The sequence below is a fragment of the Citrus sinensis genome, chromosome 1 (genome assembly GCF_022201045.2).
Source record: "Citrus sinensis cultivar Valencia sweet orange chromosome 1, DVS_A1.0, whole genome shotgun sequence".
Classification (NCBI taxonomy): Eukaryota; Viridiplantae; Streptophyta; class Magnoliopsida; order Sapindales; family Rutaceae; genus Citrus; species Citrus sinensis.
This window is the reverse complement of record NC_068556.1, coordinates 22031105-22046499: the sequence shown is the minus strand read 5'-3', so window position 1 is coordinate 22046499 and position 15395 is coordinate 22031105. Positions and strand designations below refer to the sequence as shown.

Below are 15395 nucleotides of genomic sequence, written 5' to 3'. Positions count from 1 at the left end.
AAAACAAAACAAAAACTTGGTTTCGTCATCATGTCCACAGTGCAGCCATGATTGCTTCTCTTGGCCGTCTTGATATCAGCTGGCAGGTCATTTTCTTGAGTGACACGTTCAATATACGATTTAGCTTATTCACATTTTAAAAGTTGCCAACGTGCAAACTACATAACTATTTAAAGGTGCGTTCCACACATATATATTAAAATTATTTTTTATAATTATTAATATCTTAAAGTTTTATGTTTTGTTTTTATTAAAATTATTGTTTAATTTTTAAATAAAAATAAAATTACTAATTGGTGGTCTCGATAGTTAAAATTTTCCAGTTGTTGATGTCATTTTTGGTACCATTAGAGCTCTCTTCTTTAGGGCTACTCAATGGTACAAAGTTTACCAATAATAGTGCTTTCGTTCGTTGTAAATCCCCAGTCGAAATTTTGGAATTCAAAACTCTAACAATAAATCTATGGTGAAATAAAGCTCTGTTGCCAGTAATACTTAAACACCTGCGTAGATCTTATAATGAGAGTTTCAATGGCATCAAAATGAACATTAACGAACGTAAAAATTGGTAGCTAATGGCGGCCCTTACGGTGGTTGGATATGGCTTCTATTAACCACATGTTTTTAATTTAATAATTAACGAAAACAAATAAAGACATGATTTAATGAAGTGTAATGTTATTTACGATCTAAAAATTACTTTGAATACTCTATTACTTTGTACATTTATCTACTAAATTTAAAAAATTAAGTTTTATTTTGTACATTCCTTAAAATTCCAAAAAAGTTCCTTACTTAAAATTATTTAAAATATTTATCTTTATTTAATCAAAATACCAATAAAATTGCACAATATAGCATTCTTTTTTTTCATAAATAAATAAATATATATATATATATATATATATTCAAGTTGAAAATAATATTTTTTTCACAAAATTTTATTTATAATTAGTTTTATTTAATTTAACAAAAATGTTCAATATTGGAAACGTGCACCCAAAAAGTAACTTGCAATCGATCGAGAACCTGATGGCAACAAGAGAAGAAGGACGAAGAAGAAGTTGAATAGATTTAAGACATTTTAATTTTTTTTTTATTTTTTTAAATTGGGGAAAAATCAATTTTTTATTGTACTTTATTTTACTTTTTAAAAAATTAAAAAGGTCACACGGTTCTAGTTAAAATCTTTCAAAATAATTATTTTTCACCTTGTTCAACTAAGTATTGTGTAAATGTTGGATTTAATTTTTTTTATGGTTTTATATGTTAAATAATGGGTGTATTATAATAGGTGGTCATAGTAATTATATTATATTAGTTCATAATAAATTATCATTAATAGTAATTCATATAATAAATATTTTTTATAATGAATTATTTTATTGAAATAAGAGCGTTCACAATAATTTTTAAAGTACAAATAGCTATGGAGGCGGATTAACTTAAAAATTTAATGTGATAAAAATGATCCTTCAAACGTTAGATAACATTAGCTTAACAAAAAATAATATTCCAATATTATGCCATGCAGTGCTCTAAACATTACCTAAAGGCACTCTTTAACATACCTCTCAATACAAGCACCAATACTTATCAACATCAGTGACATACAGATTTTTGGATCATAAGTTCTTTACATCAATTAATTAAATCATTTATTTTTCTCTTTTCTTTACATCTCATCGAACTCAACAACTTTCTAACAAGATTTAACCAGATGGTGCAAGTACTAAGAATGACATAACGATCTCACCTAACTCACCTTCTTGTAATCATAAGATCCATTGGCCACCGTAAAAGCCATTGGCTCGTACACTCTCAACTAACAGCTAAGGAAAGTTTTTATCAGTCCCAAAATTAATTACTGATTAACTTTTAATAGCCAATAAGCTGATCCCTCTTCTTTGCATGATTCAAAGTTTTACTTAATTGTAGCAAAATCTCACCAATCTGAATTGAACACTCACAATCTTCTGCTAAAAGATCAATCAAAACCTACTTGAGAGTAATTAAAGTTGATTGATGTAAGTGATTTGACACTCTCATTCTTTAAGAGGGGTCAAAATTTAAGTCTCGCTCTCGTATAAAATTGTCACTTTAATCAATATTTTATTTTTTATGGGCCGATCCAATATGAACAGAGATTAATTTAAATTATGATAAGAATTTAAAAATATCTCCCGTAATTAGAGTCTATTCAAGATCACCTTATGATTCAAACAAACAAAAAAAAAAAAAAAAGCTTGCTTGAGGGTATTATTATTTTCCTTTCTTTTGGTAGGATAGTTGAACCACACCTGACACTAGATGACATAATTAAGGCAGCGAAGATAGAGATGGATCCAAAGCAATCACTTTCAAATCAACAGCGCTAATGATATTAGCCACTGGTGCTTCATCCACCTACCCAGCGTCAGTTAGGCTGAAGAGAGAGAAGGTCAGTTGGGTAAATAAAAGCAGGAAAAATTGGCAAATGTTTTGCCTCCATTGGAAAGAAATGCAAAGGTGGGCAAAGACTTGGCTTTTTCCCCCTTTTTTTTATATTTGTTTTTTCACCCACGCCTAAAGCAAATATGATCCTATGAGTGTGACGATGCCAATGCCACCACTACCCCAGAGTAGGCGCTGGGGGCCAAATCTGTAGTTGGAAGAATGCATCATCATCTCCTGTCATCATCTTCACCTACCCCCGCCACTCTCATGCGCTTTATTTCGAATTTTTTTATTATAAGCACGATCAAAATTCATTTCTCTCCTGGGGTGGTTCGGGCCTCAATTTTAACAGTAGAAATTAAAACTAACACACACCCACCAAAACAGCCTCGCCCTCCTATCGTTTCTCGAACACTGTTATCACTGGAAAGCTCATTTAAACAAAGACTCGTCGTATTTGATTTCATTGAATTTTAGAATGAAATTATCTACCTTTAATCATGAACATTCTCTGCAAATGTATCCATTTGGACTCTGGTGCAGAGCAAAGACGTAATAGAGTTGAAATTATTTGAGCAGTACTTACAAGTAGCTGTATAGGGAAGGCGTTTGGAGATGTGGAACCCACTAAGGTTGGTGGGTTTTGTGGTGGTCCATGGCAATTTTGAAGTACATGATTGAGTATGATTCACGAGTGGGTAAGAAGGTCCACATCAATTATTAGTGTTGAGCGTGTTATCTTTGAATCAGAGTACTTAGGCAGTTCAGTAGTTGCTTCCAAATTCCAATCTAAAGAGACCCTCTGTGCCCTTTTTGGATCATTAGTCTATCGCTCAAGTTCCTTCAGATAATCAACAAATCCAACCCTTTTAAAAAAAGTCTTCATCTTTACAATTTCATAAAACATATAATTGGGGCTTTGTTAAATCAAATGTCAGACGCATTGGCTTCAACTTGGTGTTTTTTTTTTTTTCATATTTTAAATATTTTTTAAAAAGTAATTTAAAATTCATTTCCATACCGAATATTATTTTAGGTTATAAAAGTACTTAAAAGTAACTTTAAATAATTTCCACGCACAACTTTTGACAAGTCCCGAAACATTGTACTCTTACCGAACTCTTAGCTAAGAATAAGCTACTCGCTAGTTCTGTTGTCCCGCTATTTGAAGCGCCCCCCCCCCCCCCCCCCCAAACCCCCCAAAAAAAATTATAATATTAAAACCGAATATTTTTTTGTGTTTATCTCATTTAAATCCATAACTTTTGTCAAAAATAAGACATGGATTACAACCCATATTTAGTTCTTGTTAGAATTACGCTTAATGGAATCAATGATATGAAAATATTGAAATAATTAAGTCTCTAAATATAAAACTAATCTGAAGACATAACGTCAAAATCATCTATTTTTGTTAGAAAGATTTGGATGAACATGAAAATTCCACCTGCTAAAAACCAATTTTTTGTTAGAAAGTATCCTATTATAGGGCTTAATACATTTTATTAACAAATTTTTTAACAGAATATTTATAAGTTAAAATACGGACCCTTGCAAAGAAATCACAACTTATATCCTTAGTTGCGATTTTATTAAAATAAAAGGGATCCAAATGTTATTAGCTCAAATTTATCATACCACTTATACCCTCGCATTTGTTTGACTTTTCATAACGAACAACCAATCGATCCACGCCCTTTTTAATATCCAAAAATGGAAATTAAATTCATAAATACAAAAGACAAGACACAACACAACTGAAAGATAACGCGGAAAAAGAAAAAAAAGGAAAAATTTAAAAGAACATTGACTCTTTCTCTTTGTCGTCTTGAACTCAGTAGGCACGTATATCGTTTCCGGCCCCTCTAATGGCGGCGAAACTTGAAGACGGCGGCGGCGGCGGCGGCGCTGTGTGGGACAACGTGATGGAAGTAACAAAGGTGGCGCAAGAGAAAGGAAGTGACCCTTTGCTGTGGGCCGTACAGTTGTCTTCGAGTTTGAACTCGGCGGGAGTTTCATTGCCTTCTGTTGAGTTGGCCCACGTGTTGGTTTCGTACATTTGTTGGGACAACAATGTGCCCATTGCTTGGAAGTTTGTAGAAAAGGCTCTCACCCTCAGGATCGCCCCTCCTCTGCTCCTCCTCGCTCTGCTTTCTACCAGGTGGTCTCTTGTCTTCGCTTTGTTGTCCTGTTTTTGATTCACTGATACTTTGTGTTTCGTGAGCTAGATGCTAAAGAAAGGATACATTTTGCCAAAAAGGGTTGAATGCTTTTTGTGTTTAATCAAATTGAGCTAGCTGGCCAAGTAGTTGCTTCTGGGTCATCTCAGTTGGTTACCTGGTTCATTTGCTTGTGTTGTCTTTCTCCTTTTTGTTCATTTCATGTTGCTATATTCTTTCTGTTGTGTTTTAAACAATGTTAGTTTCTGTTGTATTTTATTGTTAAATCTGGTCCATGTCGAGTTAAATTTATTGCAATATGCTCATATCTTTTTCTCTTTCTTCTTGATATGAGTCGCCATTTGTCATTCCTCTGCGGAATTTGTTTCTGTTGTAAATGACTTCGTTTTATATGATATTGTAAGGCCTTTCTTCTCTTTTATGCTCAATCTTGGAGCAATGGAAAGTTTTTGCTGTAGCTAATTTCCTTTAGGACTAATTTCCTGTAGTTCAGCGTTCTTTTCTCTTTTTATTTCACTTATTATTATTATTATTATTATTTTGGGGGTATTGTTACACCATACTTATGTATTATTATTTCCACAGGGTCATTCCAAATCGACGTTTGCAGCCTGCAGCTTACAGGCTTTACATGGAACTTCTTAAGAGACACATATTTCAACTCAAATGCCAAATTCATGGCCCAGATTATCCAAAGTGAGATCTAGTTTTTGCTTAGTCGCTGATTAATGTCATGTTTTCGATTTTAAATATTTTCTCCATGCAGGGTTATGAAAGCAATAGATGCTGTTCTTCATCTTTCCGAGATTTTTGGTCTGTCAGCAAGTGAACCAGGCATTCTTGTGGCTGGGTATATATTCTCAGTTTTGTTGCAGTTGCTAGATGCATCACTAGATGATGAAAGGTTGTTGGAACTTACTCCAGAAAGAAAGTCTAGATGGCCAACTAAACCTTTGGAAATGGAAATAGATGGCCACGATGTTTATGATGAGGAGAGGACTGAATATCACGAGAGACTGCGGAACATGAATACTGTAATGGCAATTGAGATAATTGGGAAAATTTTGCAAAATAAAGTAACTTCTAGAATTGTTTACCTGGCACACCGTAACTTGTATGTATTCTGTTATCTTGAGCTGTTGTTTCTTAAAATCTCATGCATGTACTTTGGCTTTCTAAAAGTTTGATTTTTAGTTTATTATTGATTTTGTAAGGATGGACTGGGTTACTGTTCGGAAAGTGTTGTATATATTGTCCTAGAAATTTCAACTCAATAAAGTTTCATCTTAGTGTTCTGGAACATATGTAAATCTGCTTTGCCTTTCTTGCTTTCTTTAGATTTACCCCATTTGAAAATCTATAACCATTATATCTTTTCACAATCACTGTAGTTAGTTATCTCTTTCCCCTTGAATAAGAGATATGTTGCTTAGCCACCTTTTGCCGCTTTTCAGGCGAACCCATTGGGTAGTTTTCATCCAGAGGTTACGGCTGCTGGGAGCAAATTCTTCAGCTCTGAAAAGTTCAACAATTTTAACTCCTGAGGATCTTCTGCAGTTGACATCTGATACTCATCTAGGCTTGTCTCAAGAATGCAAAACAAGTCCACAGCCAAAGTTCGATGCAGTTCTAGCTTTTGGATCTCTAGCTTCTTCTGCTGGTCTGTGTCATGGAGCCAGTCGTTCTGCTCTTTGGCTTCCGCTTGATCTCGTGTTGGAGGATGCTTTGGATGGATATCAGGTTAACGCAACAAGTGCTATTGAAATAATAACCAGTGAGTGCAGATTTTCTACTGTCCTCTGTAGCCTTCTCATTTTTTTTGGGGGTTAAATTATTATATAATCCAAGTCTTAAGAAATAAGTATTTTACGAATGCGTACATAAGGTTTCATATCCACAGGTTTGATCAAAACACTTCAGGCAATTAATGGCACCACCTGGCATGAGACATTCTTAGGCCTCTGGATTGCAGCTCTCCGTCTTGTCCAAAGGGTTAGAATTTTTTCTTGCTGATTGAAAACTCTCTGTCTTCCTTCCTTTCTTCCTTTTCAGCACCGGAATAAATTATGAACTTTCTGGAACTTGTGTTGCAAGACATATTTCAGAATTTATTACTATTATTAAATTAGATATTTGGGGAAGAATTTCAGTTCTGTTGAATGCCTTGCTTATTGGCCCGAATTTTTATCCACAATTGTATTAATTGCTTGTGTTTGTCTTATTTTAAATTAAAAGACAGAGACATGAAAGGACGATTATTTCCTGTCTTACATAGTCATTTCAAGACTGTGCTCTTATTTTTGTTTTTGTTGTATTAAAATATTTAGTTCTCTCTTGACAATTAGGAAAGGGATCCCATCGAAGGCCCTATGCCTCGCCTAGATCCTCGCTTGTGCATGCTGTTCTCTGTCACAACTCTTCTGATTGCTGATCTTATTGATGAAGAGGAGAGTGCACCAAATGATGAAACGGAATGTGGCTTCACCTATCCCTGGAAAGAAAAGAAGGTTCCAGGAAAGCGTCGCAATGATTTGGTCTCCAGCTTACAGGTACTGGGTGATTATCAGGGCCTGCTGACTCCACCGCAATCTGTTGTTTCTGCAGCCAATCAGGCTGCTGCAAAAGCAATGCTGTTTGTTTCAGGCATTGATGTAGGGAGTGCATACTTTGAGTGCATCAACATGAAAGACATGCCGGTTAACTGTTGTAAGGCATCGATATCTGTTCCCTTTCAAGCTTCTTAAACTATGATCTAAGCGCATTGGTTTAATGAAGGTCAAACACTTTTGGTATATGTGTGTGTGTGTGTGTGTGTGTGTGTGTGTATTTTAAACATGCACAGGATGGGTGGAGCACAAATATAATTTTTAACCCCCTACCTCCCCTAGTAGTTGAACTCAGATGGTTAGCCAAATAAAGAGGCTGAAAGCCACTCAGTTGCGTCTTCCAGGGGCTACCCTCTTGGCATATTTTAAATGAAGCAAGTGTGCATTTAATTTTCATATGAGTTACCCAACAAAGGAATGATGGTAGAGCAGATTGTTAGAAATCTTGGAACATTTTCAAGATGGTAAACTTCTATTCAAACTCTGAAAGTTGAAAAGTACAAATAGTGGTGTAAGATAAAGTAGGTGATCCTAGAGTGTTTCTTCGGGATATGGATGCACCTTGCTCCTTGCTAATTTCTGGTCCTGCATTCTGCGTGTGCCAATATTTCTGCTGTAGAATGCAGACATCAATGATCAAACTGATCTTAGTACAGCTTTCCTCTAAACTGATGAGAACATATCTTAGACCCTTGTGCGAAGGAATTCCTCAGTTTGTTTTGGAAGAAATTGTGTGAAAATATGTCTTTTAATGATGAGATTAGAAGGATTAAAAAGAAAGAAAAGGAGAAGATGCTGGTTAACATTGGCTGCCTTCGTGTTTTGGCCAGTGAAGTTAACTTTTTTCCATCGGTTCTGAGGTATATGTCCAAAAAATGTAAAAGAATTACTTATGCTAAACTAACTGTTGAATTTCATGAAGTTTGGCAAAGTTGATTTTCATTAATCTCTCTTCAGTTTCCATCCCCCTAAAAAATTTTGGTGCTTTATCCTCAAAATTTCTGTGGTGCCAGCATTAACCCTTCTGTTAGCACCTGTAAGACTTTCAAATCTAAGTTTTTCGTCCTTGTTCAGCTGGAAACTTGCGGCACCTGATAGTAGAGGCTTGTATCGCGAGGAATCTTTTGGACACATCAGCATATTTCTGGCCAGGCTATGTGAATGGACACATCAACCAAATACCTAATACTGTGCCAGCTCAGGTGCCTGGTTGGTCATCATTCACGAAGGGGGCCCCACTTACACCACTGATGGTTAATGCTCTAGTTTCAAGTCCTGCTTCAAGGTATAATAAAATTATTATGCTCAAAAGTTGATGTGGATGATCATACCTTATATATCTCTGCTGTTGAAATTTAATCTCCATAAAAACTACAGTCCAATCCATTGGTCCTGTCAAATTTAGTTCTTTTAGGCAACCTTGAATTTGTTGGAACAAAATCAGGATTTTCTTAGCTTTAGTGATAATAGGTAAAGGTTAGGGGAAGGAGTTTGTTTGACCGGGTCAACCTTCGCTGTCCAGCAATGCTGATCTCTTGACTTCAGGAAAAAGCATAGCCATTTTCCAATCCAAAAGGCAAGAACATGACAAGAGAGAAAATTAAACTTTCCAATTTCTGTTATAGTACTTATAACCTTCTCCATTTTTCCACCATTGCCATCAAATTTGATTCTCCAGTTCCATTGTAACTTGATAAGGGTATGAACTACAAAGGTTAAGAAAATGAGTTTGTTTGACTAGATCAATCTTCACAGGGTCCAGCAATGGTGATCTCTTGACTTCAGAAAAATGTGTGCTGCCCCATAGCCTTGCAGGAAGTGAATATTGTAACTGCAAATCTTTTTAAGGCAATTTTATGAGTATGGAATATCTTTGTATTCAGCAGCTGGCACTAGGTGCCATTCAGTTTGTTGACCGTTAATGGGCAAAAACCCAAGGGTGAACCCTATGTGACTTTTAAATTATCTTCTAGTTTCTTTGACTTTGGCCTGGTCTTCAGTTACTCTTTTTCTTTCCTGAAGTCAGGTATATCAGATGCTCTTTTTTGTAAATTTACCAAGGGTAAAGCAACTGAATTAAGCTCATGGATTTGATGGAAGTTTAGCAGAGCTCGAGAAAGTTTTTGAGATAGCTATCAAAGGAGCTGACGATGAGAAGATATTTGCTGCCACCGTACTCTGTGGAGCCTCTCTAATTCGAGGTTGGAATATACAGGTAAGGATGTACTAGTGCTGAATTCTTTGACTGAGCATGCAATTATATTGTTTTTCCTCCTGGTTTTCCTAATTTGTTTGCTACTTACCTAGTTGTTCTGAATATTGCATTTCTTGCAGGAACACACGGTTCAATTTATTACTAGATTACTGTCTCCTCCAGCTCCTGCAGAGTATGATGGGGGTGAGAGCCATTTGATAGGTTATGCTCCAATGCTGAATGTACTAATGGTTGGGATAAGCCCTGTCGATTGTGTTCAGATTTTCTCTCTTCATGGATTGGTATGTTTCACTTTCACTTACCTAAAAGTCTGTCATTATATTCATAAAAAAACAGCATGAATTGAATTTTTTGTGTTTTGAGCCAGAGCATCAATTATACTGGGGAAAAGATAGGATTGGTGTGTTATATTTCTTCTGTTTTTTGGCTTTTCTGTTTCCTTTTCAGGTTCCACAACTTGCATGCTCATTAATGCCCATCTGCGAGGTTTTCGGATCATGTGTGCCCAATGTCTCTTGGACTCTTCCCACAGGAGAAGAGATCTCCGCTCATGCTGTTTTTTCAAATGCTTTTGCTCTTCTTTTAAAGCTATGGAGATTTAATCATCCTCCTATTGAACATGGTGTTGGAGATGTTCCTACAGTTGGGTCCCAGCTAACTCCTGAATACCTCCTCTCAGTAAGAAATTCCCATCTATTATCTTCTCAAAGCATCCACCAGGATCGAAACAAAAGGAGACTCTCTGCTGCTGCAAGTTCATCATCACCAGAACCTATATTTGTGGACTCCTTCCCAAAATTAAAAGTCTGGTATCGACAGCACCAAAGATGTATAGCTGCAACTCTCTCTGGTCTTGTTCACGGAACCCAAGTTCATCAGACAGTAGATGAGCTTCTTAGCATGATGTTCAGAAAGATTAACAGAGCAAGCCAGGGTCTAAATTCTGTTGCCTCTGGAAGTAGCAGCTCATCCGGACCTGGAAATGAAGATAGTTCTCTAAGACCAAAATTACCTGCCTGGGATATTCTTGAAGCGGTTCCTTTTGTGGTTGATGCCGCTTTAACAGGCTGTGCTCACGGAAGACTTTCTCCACGTGAACTGGCTACAGGTTATTATTTGTTGTTTCTTGATTTAAGCTTTATTCGCTGAGACATGTAGCACCAGATTAATGAATACTTGGGACTCTGTTCGAAAACGCTATGCCTGAGAATCTAGGGTTTTTTGTCAAAGTCTTCTCTGAAGTCTCTATTAGACAGTATATCTTATATTTTCTCAAAATGCAGTTGCGACCTGGGTACTTAAAGCAATAACAAAAATGCTTTAGTGTTTGTTGATGTGGCCATTTACAGAAATTTAAAATTCATTTAGGTTGAATCAAATATATGCTTACTTAAATTTTTTAATATCTCAGGACTGAAAGATTTAGCTGATTTTCTTCCTGCATCTTTGGCAACAATCGTAAGCTACTTCTCAGCTGAAGTTAGTCGAGGTGTTTGGAAGCCAGCTTTTATGAATGGTATGGATTGGCCCAGCCCAGCTACAAATTTGACCAATGTTGAGGAACATATAAAGAAAATTCTAGCAACTACCGGTATTGATATTCCAAGTCTTGCTGCAGGTATTCTTGTTGATACTTTAAGTTTAAAAATGTTTGGTGTAGCTAATATTTAGTTTAAGAATTTACCTGGCTCAAATCGCCCTTTTTTTGTCACTCTGCCTCTGTGTTTTTATAACATCCACACTTAGAAACCTGAGGACTTAACAATATCTGATTAGAGCACATATTGGGGACTAAGAATTGTTGTTCCAACAGGGGGGACCTCTCCAGCTACACTTCCACTACCTTTGGCTGCCTTTCTGAGCCTAACAATTACTTACAAAATTGATAAAGCCTCAGAAAGATTTCTCAATTTGGCTGGCCCAGCTTTGGAGTCCCTTGCAGCAGGGTGCCCATGGCCTTGCATGCCTATTGTAGCTTCCTTATGGACCCAAAAGGCAAAACGATGGTTTGATTTTCTTGTCTTTTCTGCATCCCGTACTGTCTTCCTTCACAACAGTGATGCAGTGGTTCAGCTTCTTAAAAGTTGCTTCACTGCCACGCTCGGTTTGAATTCCAATCCTATCTCAAGCAATGTTGGTGTTGGAGCTCTTCTTGGACATGGATTTGGGTCCCATTTCTGTGGTGGAATATCCCCAGTTGCTCCAGGGATTCTCTATTTGCGTGTTTATCGATCCATGAGAGATATTTTGTTCATAACTGAGGAAATTGTTTCTCTCTTGATGCACTCTGTGAGAGAAATAGCATTCAGTGGGCTTCCTCAAGAGAAAATGGAGAAACTGAAGGCATCAAAGAATGGTATGAGATATGGGCAGGTTTCACTAGCTGCAGCAATAACAAGAGTAAAACTCGCAGCTTCCCTTGGGGCTTCTCTAGTATGGTTATCCGGGGGCTTAGGTTCGGTTCATTCACTGATATATGAAACTTTGCCTTCTTGGTTCATATCTGTTCATAAGTCTGAACACAAATATTCCGATGGGCTGGTTTCAATGCTTGGGGGATATGCACTTGCATATTTTGCTGTGCTTTGTGGAGCTCTCGCTTGGGGAGTTGACTCATCATCATTGGCATCAAAACGGCGCCCTAAAATCCTGGGGTTCCACATGGAATTTCTTGCAAGTGCACTTGATGGCAAGATATCACTTGGTTGTGATTCGGCCACTTGGCATGCCTATGTGTCAGGATTCATGAGCCTGATGGTTAGTTGCACACCAACTTGGGTGCTAGAAGTGGATGTAGAAGTCTTGAAGAGACTGAGTAAGGGGCTGAAGCAGTGGAATGAAGAGGAGCTTGCCATCGCTCTGCTGGGGATTGGTGGGCTTGGTACGATGGGTGCAGCAGCTGAACTGATAATTGAGAAGGATTCATGACTTCTGTGTTTTAGTTCCCATCTGTTGCCGTTTCTAATAGGATGGCAATTGTACTCTAAACCATGTAACTCTAAAAGGTTGTGCATAAATTAACTTCATTTGTAGTCAGTCCTAAGTTTGAAAAGGAAATCCTTGTACATGATGGTCAAAATTTTGCAACTCTTGAGGTCCTGAGAAGGTGTTGCTAACAAAGTTCTATCAACCAAATCCTGCCACTTTAATGCTTTGTAATTATACTAAAACAGTTCCATCCATCGATAAAACTTAGATTGGGGCGGAGTAATTTTAATTGAATGATCACGAAGAATCAATCAACAGAAACCAAATCGGCAATAGAAAGTGATTAAATGAAATTTAACCAAAATCTCTGGAACTAAAAGAGGCCTTTATTAACATCAAAGACGTCAAAATTTTCCCAAATTTTTGTGTAATACGTGTGAATTTACAGCAGATTGTAAAACCCATCACTATAGTAAATATTAAACAACGCCACTGAACCCAGGTAATCTCTTCATTCCACAATCTCGCATTTCTTTCCTGATTGAAAAGGCATCCTCCCACCTCCCCGCATCTGCATATATATTAGATAAAAGAACTCTACTTGGTCCATGAGATGGTTGCAACCCTGCCAAGCTCTTAGCAGCCCTTTCTCCTACTTCCACATTTCCATGTATTCTAGATGCGGCCAACAGCGTGCCCCAGATAACAACATCTGCCTTCATTGGCATGCTCCTGATCACTTCCTCAGCGTCTTCTAATCGACCAGCCCTGCCCAAGAGATCTACCATACAACCATAGTGCTTTAAGTCAGGTTCTACATTATACACACTCTTCATGCTCTTGAAGTACCTCTCCCCTAGATCTACCAACCCAGCATGGCAACATGTACTGAGAACTCCAATGAATGTAATTGAATTGAGCTTAATATTTCTCTTTTCCAAGTCAGAATAAATTTTGAGAGTCAAATTTGCATCTCCATGCATAGCTAATCCACATATAATTGCATTCCACGGTGATACAGAGGTTGTCCTGTCTCGGATATGATAGAATACTTCTAAGGCAGTATTGTTGCTGCCACATTTGGCGTACATGTCAATAATTGCTGCGCTTAAGTTGTCATTAAGAGTGATGGAATTGTTAAGCACATATTCATGAGCCCATCTCCCTTCTTTTAATGTTCCTAAAGAGGCGATTGCACAGAACACACTCACCATTGTGATTTCATTAGGTTTCACTCCAGCATCTACCATTCCATGAAAGAGCTCCAAAGCCATGTTAGGTTGCTCATTTTGTGCATAGCCAGAAATCATGGCACTCCATGAATAAACATCTCTTTTCTGCATGTTATTGAATAATTGCCTTGCATCTTCAATCATTCCATTACGTATAAACCCTGCAACAAGGGCATTCCAAGATGCAATATGGTCCTTAATTCCCAATTCAAACTGCAAACGAGCAAGATTGATCCTCCCACAAGCTGCATAGAAATGAATAATCGTTGCCTGAATAAAATCATAACAATCAAAACCTGCTTTCACAATTATACTGTGAATTTGCAAGCCCTCGCCAAATGCCATTGCTCGCCCACATGCTGAAATCAAGTCCACAATCATAACATCATTAGGTGCTATTCCATCACATAGCATTGCACGATACATTGTCAAAGCTTCACTTAACCTTTCCACTTGCAGATACCCATCAATCATCGTACCCCAGGAAACTACATCCTTTGAAGGAATCCTCTCAAACAACTCTCTAGCCAACTCAACAAGCCCTGCCTTTGCAAATCCATTTAACATCACATTCCAGGAAACAATATTTCTTTCCTTCATCTCATCAAACAAGCTCCTTGCCTCCACCAAACTTGAACAAACACAATACATGTTCAACAAATTTGTCGAAATAATAACAAACCCATCAATCATCAATTTAATCACCAACCCATGCAGCATCCTACACTCCCAAATCCCACCTAAATGCACAGAACTGGAAATCACACTGGCTAAAGTCACCTCATTCGGTATCACGCCCAATATTCTCATATCCCTAAAAACCTCAAGCGCTTCCCTCCAACAATCATTTTGAGCAAACCCCATTATCATACTAGTATATGAAACACAACATTTGATGGGCGTTTTATCAAACACTTCGCGCGCATCGTTTAATCTATCATTTCTAATATACCCAGATATCATAATGTTACAAGCCACAGGATCCAATGTAGAGCATGAATCAAACATGGATTTGGCTTGAGAAATAAGCCCACATTTTGCGTACAAGTTAATTAAGCTGTTTTGAATGAAAGTGTTTGATTCAAGTCCTGATTTGAAGATTAAAGAATGGATTTGTTGGCCTTGAGAGACGGCGATATGGACTGAACAATACCTGAGGGCTGAAACTAGCGCCAGCTCGTAATCTGAGTTTTGAAGATTGGCTTTCTGGGAATTGAAGACAGAATGAAAATGATCTAGTGGGGTTTCTGAGGATATGCCGGAGACACATTTGAGATTTGGAGGTTTTAGTGCAAGAAAAGGAATTGAGGGTTTGAATTTGAGAGATTTGATCATCAGACGAGATCATGGGAAGCCTTTTGAAGCCTGATGTTTCACTTTACAAAATTGAGTTTTGGAGGGAAACTACTTGCGTAACGGCCTGAGAAATACACAGAGAATCGTTTATACTGTTGGTTTAGAGCCAGAATTGGACTTCAGATATAATAATATTTTTATTCTTTTTATTAACATTAATAAAAAATTTTATCATAAATTATTTAATTTTTATTTCAGTACCAATCAAAAACTTATTAGAAGACTTGAAACCTTTTCTAAGAAATTTAACTTTTATGACATTCACAATTCAGTTTCTTAAGCTTTACCGAACGCTCGATGTGACTTTGGTTAAAAAAACACTTGATGTGACCTTGACAACTAAGATTATCAAAAACAACTCTCGCGCACTTTTAGAATTGACTGTTAGTAAATTCTAGGTTGCTATGCAGGGGCTAATTGGTTCAACTAATGAAACTTTTTT

The 15395-nt window shown here is 37.1% G+C and overlaps 2 protein-coding genes across 3 annotated transcripts; one reads left to right on the top strand and one right to left on the bottom strand.

The window, feature by feature from the left end:
* Window positions 1-4179: 4179 nt before the first annotated feature.
* LOC102625109 (mediator of RNA polymerase II transcription subunit 33A) lies at window positions 4180-12524 on the top strand. 2 transcript variants are annotated; one of them, XM_052434015.1, is made up of 12 exons: window positions 4180-4597; window positions 5202-5312; window positions 5383-5466; window positions 6071-6390; window positions 6517-6608; window positions 6962-7322; window positions 8297-8507; window positions 9323-9437; window positions 9557-9718; window positions 9885-10545; window positions 10849-11055; window positions 11251-12524. In XM_052434015.1, the coding sequence occupies exons 1-12, from the start codon at window positions 4305-4307 to the stop codon at window positions 12363-12365; spliced, it is 3732 nt and encodes a 1243-aa protein (XP_052289975.1). In that variant the 5' UTR covers window positions 4180-4304; the 3' UTR covers window positions 12366-12524. The 2 variants fall into 2 exon arrangements, with proteins under 2 accessions (XP_052289975.1, XP_006489285.1); XM_006489222.4 differs by having other exon boundaries at window positions 5383-5730.
* Window positions 12525-12689: 165 nt separating this feature from the next.
* On the bottom strand, window positions 12690-15131 carry LOC102625400 (pentatricopeptide repeat-containing protein At5g19020, mitochondrial). The gene has a single exon (XM_006489223.4). It carries the CDS (start codon window positions 14930-14932, stop codon window positions 12845-12847), a length of 2088 nt encoding a protein of 695 aa, XP_006489286.1. The 5' UTR covers window positions 14933-15131; the 3' UTR covers window positions 12690-12844.
* Between the last annotated feature and the right edge of the window lie 264 nt (window positions 15132-15395).

Bases quoted from the DNA above. Each gene is read 5' to 3' on its own strand.
- LOC102625109 (XM_006489222.4), top strand. From the start codon at position 4,305: ATGGCGGCGAAACTTGAAGACGGCGGCGGCGGCGGCGGCGCTGTGTGG. The intron at 7,323-8,296 runs GTAAGGCATCGA...GTCCTTGTTCAG, and splicing joins AGACATGCCGGTTAACTGTT to CTGGAAACTTGCGGCACCTG. The intron at 9,719-9,884 runs GTATGTTTCACT...TTTCCTTTTCAG, and splicing joins TTTTCTCTCTTCATGGATTG to GTTCCACAACTTGCATGCTC.
- LOC102625400 (XM_006489223.4), bottom strand. From the start codon at position 14,932: ATGATCAAATCTCTCAAATTCAAACCCTCAATTCCTTTTCTTGCACTA.